We start from the raw sequence: 7160 nt of genomic DNA on the forward strand, positions 1-7160 counted from the left end.
TCTTGAGTTCTCATCAACCATCTTCCCATTTGGATTTATAGTACCATAGAATTTAGTGAATAATTACACGCTCATCACTCCTTCATGTGAATCAGTTTTGTCTCTCTGTAAACTTCCTGAGGGCAGAAACAATATCTGATACTTCTGAGCCCTCTTTCAGTGGAGTGAACACATTGTCTTTATGCCATCTTAAGCGTCTGTAAAGAGATTCAACATAGGCAATAAATGTGAAGAATTCATAACTTTAATAACAGATTAGTTAGGGGTGGGGATGATAGTTTCTTTCCTATCTGTGCTATTCTCCAAAGACAGAGATTCCCTTCACCAAAAATCCAGACAACCCCCACTTCATCTCTGAACCAAGAAAGCAGAACACATCTTACCCACATATACTTATCAAATAGACTCTTCTCCCTATCATTTCCTCCTCTTTCCACCTTCCAAGAGAAAATATCATTAGATTTTGAGTTTCTGATGGGTAATGATCATCTCTTTCTCTTTCAGTTCTTCTTTATTAAAGGTCTCAACCCTTAAATTTTCTACTGATGGTCAGGACCCCATAACCTCTAAGCTTGTAGGGGTGATCTCAGGAATAGATGGACTGGAACAATTTGCTTACTATAAATAAGACTGGGAAAATTAGTGAAGAGCCCCTACTGAGGTCTGGAATGCAGAAACCTTGCCCAGAATCCTCACTCTGTGATCATTTCAACCCTGGACTGCAGCCTCTCTCACTCTAGATAAATGTCACTGTTTCATGTGTCTCTTAGTCCCCACTGTTTCCTTCAGTGATTCTTTATGTTCTTCCTGGCCCATCTCTATCCACAAATCACTTCTAAACCAGTCATGAGATTTCTGGCCTAGTTATTGAATGCAAAGCCACAGAACAAAGACCCCAGAAAGGAGTGGGGCTAGGAGGGTTGCTGAGGAAAGAGGAACCCCAGCATCCGAGGGGAAGAGGTGCAGTTTTTCCAAGTCTGGCAGGAAGGCTCGGGCATCCTCCAGAGCTGCCTGAGCTGCCACAGTAAAGTTGGGGTCACCAGAGATTAAAACATCAAAGACACAGGAATGGAAGTAAGCATCTTCAACTGGCAGCCCTTCCTTGCACAGCTGTCTGGCAGTATCAATGGTTATAGCTCCTCGACGACTGCGCTCTGAGCGTGAGAGTCGCTGACTTGGAGGGCATCCGCCAACGCAGAGCTGCAAGTCCTGCTCAGCTGAGAAGGCCCTGGCCACATCCTCTGCTACTTTGATGGAGAAGGAGAGCTGCCCAGCTGTCTGCCGAATGATTATAGTTGTGCCAATGTAGGCAGCTCGGATCTCCACATGGCTCCCAGGGTTAGCAGTTCGAATGGATAAACTTGAGCCCCCAGGTCGGTCACCTCCATTGATAGAACCATCTTCAAAGGCTGCGGGAAGATTGTCCACCTCAGCCTGGTAGACCTTCTGATCAATGCATTCCTGCATGTTCTTAAATATAATGGTGAGCTGTGAGGGCAAGAGGGAAAACAGTTTATTTTGGGCTCAGTACATCCTACCCGCTTCCACCAGTCAGGCCTCATTACATAGTCAGGGATCTGATCCCAGCAGAGATGAAAGGCTTATCATGGTTCTCACTCCTTGATCCCTTCTTTATGTTCCAATATTGCTTTATCCCTGCTCAACCCCTCTCTTTCTTATTTGGTCTCAACCTCGGAAGCTCCCACAAGAGAAGGAAAAGTTTCCTTTCTGTATCTCCTCAACCCAGGGCTCCTCAACTTTCCTCTTTCCAAATTTCTCTTCAGTGTTTTCTGCATTGGCGTGAAATTCCCACTGAGGGAAAGTGATTTACAGGAGCGAGTGTTTGGTAGGAGGGCGTGATTCAAGATGTGAGAGCGGTTGAGGAGGAAAGGGAATAGGGAGCATTGCTGAGAAATAGTGGCAATGGCATGGGAGTGGTACCCTGAGGTGACCCTGGGAGGATCTGGAGGAGCAATTGAGTCCCTGACCTTCCGGGTGGTGGTGGCGTTGGCCCCCGCTGCCACGGGGGAGCTGGTGGCCTGGACAAAAAGGAAGTCATTATCCAGCAAGGGCCAAGCTCCTTGGACACGGCACGTGTGAAAGTGGTGATGGAAGCTGCGCACGTGAGGGTCCCCGAAGGAGGCGCAATGCAAGAAGCCTGGGGGCTGACCGTTCAGCCGGAAAAACCGGCCTTCATAGTCACAGGGGTCCGGGGCTGGGGGACCAGAGGAGCGCACCGGGCCTGCGCCTGGAAGGGCTGGGCCCCGGGGTGGGGGAGGGGCCGTGGGGCCCTGGCGGGAGCAGTTGTGCTGGATCATCAGGTCTTCGATGCCGTGCACAGCAGAATGGAAGGCGAGGTCCCCGCGGCAGGTGCGGGCCGTGCGCCGAGTGCAGAGCGCGTAGGAGCGGAGGGCTCGGCAGAGGCCGCTGGAGCCCACCCCTCCACCCCGGCCTCCTCCTCGAAGGGCTCCTGGTGAACCCCCACCTCTAAGGCTCAGAGTGGAAGATACATACTCAGCATTGCAGCGGAGGATCTTGCACTGAGAATGAGCTGAGGACGGAAGGGAGAGAGGATTGTGAGATGGTCCCCAGATCCCCGCTCAACCATAACTCTCCCAAACCTCATCAGGGGATTCCAGCCGGTCCTAAAACCCAACTGAGAGCCTTCCACAGACCCCAGTGCACAGCCGCGAGCCCCCAGCCCCCCAGCTTTCTAGTCTTGTCCTCTTTCAATCTTGCTAAACATGTGTAAGCCCTGCTAGATCTATTCTCCCTGTGGATCAAGGGCTTTCCCAGTGCCCTTCCCCAAGTTGAATGGAGAATAAAATATACCTATCTGAGAGTGGGGCGAGTGACTGGAATTCCTCAGCACCCATCTCTTCTCACTCACCCAAGCTCACATGCCCACCCCTACATAGCAGCCTACCCCCTAGATTCCCCAAACCCTTATCTAACCCTTCCTTACCATGTCCACAGAGGAGCAGCAGGAGAGTGAGAATGCTTAGAGTTGGGGGACTGCCATGGGGGCACCAGGGACTAGGGGACTGGCCTGGATCCCCCATACCTATCCAGCCAGGTCCCCCCAGGTTCCGGTTCTTTCCAGCTGGTGACCCTCCTACCTAGTGAATTTTGACCGGACGTCCTGTAAGGGACTGAAAAAAGAAATTTGGCTGGGCATGGGGAAAGAGAAGAGTTGAAGATTGTTCAGAATCGTGTGAAGAGAATCTCTGGAGATCAGGAAAAAGATGAGCAGACTGGAGTTTGGGGAGAATGGGGCTCCCTGAAGTAAAAGCAAGGCTGTTAAGCCTCTGTGCCCTGCTCTTGTGGCCACTTTCAGGTCCCTTATGCAATACCCCTAGGTGGGGGTGGAAGAAAGGTTGAGTGAACTCAGGGGGGCAGAGTCCACTGTATTGCCCCATTCTGAGCTACCAAACAGCAGAAATGTCAAAAAAGGAGGAATCATGTGGATAGATCAGATCTCAATCATACCAGTGGGCTCCCCAACAGAATTAGGATCTGAAAATACTTCAGAAACATACCTCTTATTTGCCCTTCCCTATCAGGAGGGGACACCCTCCAGAGGTCATTCATTTATTTTCCTCCTTTGTGTCAGAATTTTCAGCGAGAAGGGGTAAGGGTGGTATAACCATCCCTGTTCTCTAGAACGTCAGTATTCAAATGAAAAGGGAACCAGTCTCTTTCATCTACTCTAGAGTGCAAAAATTATAATCCCTCTCTCTCAGGGGATAATGGGATGCAAGCCAAGCATGCAAATAAATATTTGTTTGTAAGTCAACATTTCTTCTTGTATTTTTCCAAACCTCACTGAAGAACCACTCTTTCCATTAACCTTACCTTGCAAGTTTAGAAGTTCTCAATCTTTTGATGAGAACAGAGGTTGGGGAGAGGCTAACTCCCTTTTGCCAAATTACCCTCTCCTGGGATAAGGATACGATTGAGGGAGAGTCATGCAGGAGGAAGAATAGGATGATGGGACTAGAGTTGTGGGGAGAAATCATTTACAACAAGGAGTAACCCCCACCCTTGGAAGCGCAATGTGAAGGGCACTGCTAAGTAGGAGCAGGATAGAAGGGTATCAGTGACTAATCATCTCAGGCTAAATTTGGCCTTGGTGAGAAAAACACAAAATAGGAAATGTGGGACACATATTAAAGAAGGAGACTTCATCAGAAGTCTTGAGGTAACAAGATAAGAAGAGAGCTGACTCTCAGAGGAGAGACGGAGGTTTAAATTTCTAATGGCCAGAGGCCAGAAAGAAATAAGACAGAAGGAGAAATGGAGATTGGGGCACCTTGGTATGGGAGAGATCCTAGCTTTTGGACCAGAGACATCCAAGTAGATGTCATAATTTTATGAAATTCTAACTTCAATTCTAACTCCAAAAGCTTATTAAAGGAATTGCAGTTTCATTTTGACTTACTGTTTCCAGAGGTCAAACATTAGTCTGATATCCAATTCTCCAGCCATGACTGTCTACTGTCAGTCAGCTCCAGCCAGGGGATCCCCCGTCTCTTTCTCCATGTCTCCCCTAGGTCCCCAGACCGGCTGCAATCTCACTGAGGTCAGGGAACCAGAGAAGGTCTGGTGTGGGTGGCTGGAGTACTGGACAGCTGAGCAGGGGAGGGAGGTGGCTACTGAGTTGACTGTTTTAAAAATAGCTAAGTCCAAGATTCCAGGAGCATTGGTGGGGGTAGGGTGTTGGAGTGGGGGGAGTGGGGAGGGTAGGAGGATTAGAAACAATATGGAGTATAGGGTGCCAAGTGCGGGGGGGAGGACAGAAATATGACAAGCAAGTCAGATATCCAGTTCAAGCTTATATGATTCTAGTCACTGCCTACTGCAGGCAGCCCTTCAGCATTGTCAGTAATGAGCTCCTGGCCTTTAAAAATTAGAGTGGACAACTGTACGCATTTCATTCACCATCCTCATCCCTGCTGTACTGAATATTGCGTTTAGTTTCTACAGAACATATCTAGGAGGTAGCTGACTTTAAATAAGGTGCATAGCAGAGGTAGTTCACAGCCCCTCCCCCATTTTTGTAGAGATTTCAGAAGGACTAAAAAAGCCAGCTGTCTAAAGAAGAAATCTGAGCTCTGAGTTGTTTAGGATGAGGGTTTGTTTCAGTCTACCAGCTCAGATCCTTGCAGCTGTCTATCCCCCTACCTCCTCCATTCTCACTCCCTTGTTTATGTAGCAATTCCTCTTCCCAAGTATACATACAAACATATAAGCTCCTGAGTTTCTGGGGAGGAAGCTAGCAAAGGCAAAGAGAAGAAGAAGGAATGGGGATAGAATTTTTTGAAGGTTAGTAATCCACAGGGAAGAAGAACTTGGAGAGAGAAAATGAGAGAAAAAGAGATTCAGAAAGATACTTTTGTGAAGTAGCATAATCCAGTGACCTTTTAAGATATTGCAACCAAGGAATTTAGCCATGTTGTATTTTTGCAGCCATAGGCACCAGGGATCATCATCATCTCTTAGTACTTGCCAAGTGAAATTAACAGAAGGACTGATTCCAAATACTGTCATTAAAGCATCTTAAGTTGCTCTACATTTAATTCAGAATTTAGAAGTCCACAGAGTACTCTTCTCTTTTTTATACATATAGATCTGAAAATTTTTCTCTCCACCACATGAAGCCATATCACAAGGGCTTTTATTATAAAAATGTAAAATGACCCCAACCAAACTATCCAAATGATTTTAAAACACAATAATTTGACTATGACATCCCAAGTGGGATATACTCTAAGGACAAAAAGAACTGCAAAAACATTTTAGGTAGTCATATTGTTGGTGGTACTGTTGTTATTGTTATTCTGAAAGTATTGTGGGTGTACTGTGGGATAAAACAAATGAGTAATAATGTTAGTGTCTTTGTGAACCAGGATTTTTGATGTAGAATAAAGAGATACAGATTTATGATTGATGAAGTTAAGTAAAAACTCTATATTCTGAATTTAAATTGGAAGTATAATTCAGAGTTATACTTTTATATATGGTATATACTCATAGCTATACAGAGCTCATGGTGTATTTTATCCTAAAACATATCCTAACTTTATCCTGAAAAGGCCTAGAAACGATAACCCAGTAGCAATAAGCACCCCTGGTGTCCAATCTGAGCTATCTCAATACCATTTCACACTAAAAGGAACTCCTTGGAGAAATGGCTAATTTCAGGTATGGGGCAGGAATTGTCCAAGATAAGCAAGGAAGTTTTCAAAAACTGTTAGAATTCTATCAAAAGGACTCAGAAGCAACTAGAACAGTTCCCACTGGCCAAAGATGGGACAATTTGAGTGTCAAAATGGATACTGTATGCAATGGATCTAAACATATCAGGTATGTTTAAATCTATGAGTTCACAATGATTCTTAAACATACAAACTCATTGGTCATTGTTGGAGAATGCTAGGGGAACAACTAATTCATTATGTTGAAACTGGAAAGCATTAAGCATTTATCCTATTTTTTCTGTGGGAACACAAGATGAGGGGAAATTTTCTCTTTATAGAAGTTTCCCAGCAAATGAATGAAGAAGGAATGGCATTTTACAATATCAGCACTACAATATCAGCATTTTGTAACTCCTAATGAATTAATGTATCTAGGCAATGATCAACGATAGCTGTTATCCATCACAAAAGGAGAGACAAACACGTCCTTCTGATCATAGGTGGAGTACACAATTCCACCTACGAAGTAGTCCTGCAAAAAAATAAACAACCCCTTCGGTCTGAATCTGATCAACCGGTAGTCAGCTTACTACTTATTTAGAAGGAATGCAGGAGACATAAAATGGTATCTCAGAGGTGCAAATCCGGACTATGGGCATACTCTTCAGAACAAATGACCTGGGTTCTTCAACAAATAAAATGGGGGAAAAAAAAAAGATAAAGATGGAGAGGAAACCTATAGCCTAAAAGAATTAAGAGACATCAAGCAGTTGCAGAGTACGGGCTTTATTGTATTCTAATTCAAGAAAAAAAATTTTGAGATATATGGGGAAACTTGAATGTTGATGAACACTTACTGGATACTTAATGATTTATAAGGAATTATTATTAGAGTTGTTGATGTGATACATTTTTTAAAAAGTGCTTATCTTTTAGCAATACATCTTGAAATATTTGCAG

General features: G+C 44.9%; 1 protein-coding gene across 1 annotated transcript; it reads right to left on the reverse strand.

Moving 5' to 3' along the window:
* Positions 1-864: 864 nt before the first annotated feature.
* On the reverse strand, positions 865-3062 carry HJV (hemojuvelin BMP co-receptor). The gene is made up of 3 exons (XM_060087065.1): positions 2966-3062; positions 1989-2551; positions 865-1488 (listed from the first exon to the last, which is right to left on the reverse strand). Exons 1-3 carry the CDS (start codon positions 3060-3062, stop codon positions 865-867), a joined length of 1284 nt encoding a protein of 427 aa, XP_059943048.1.
* Between the last annotated feature and the right edge of the window lie 4098 nt (positions 3063-7160).

Source organism: Mesoplodon densirostris, chromosome 2 (genome assembly GCF_025265405.1).
Source record: "Mesoplodon densirostris isolate mMesDen1 chromosome 2, mMesDen1 primary haplotype, whole genome shotgun sequence".
NCBI classification, from domain to species: domain Eukaryota; kingdom Metazoa; phylum Chordata; class Mammalia; order Artiodactyla; family Ziphiidae; genus Mesoplodon; species Mesoplodon densirostris.

Excerpts from the sequence above, each read along its gene's own strand:
- HJV (XM_060087065.1), bottom strand. The coding sequence starts at position 3,062 with ATGGGGGATCCAGGCCAGTCCCCTAGTCCCTGGTGCCCCCATGGCAGT. Across the intron at positions 2,552-2,965 it reads GCTGCTCCTCTGTGGACATG|CTCATTCTCAGTGCAAGATC; the intron begins GTAAGGAAGGGT and ends TTCCGTCCTCAG. Across the intron at positions 1,489-1,988 it reads ACGCCACCACCACCCGGAAG|CTCACCATTATATTTAAGAA; the intron begins GTCAGGGACTCA and ends TTGCCCTCACAG.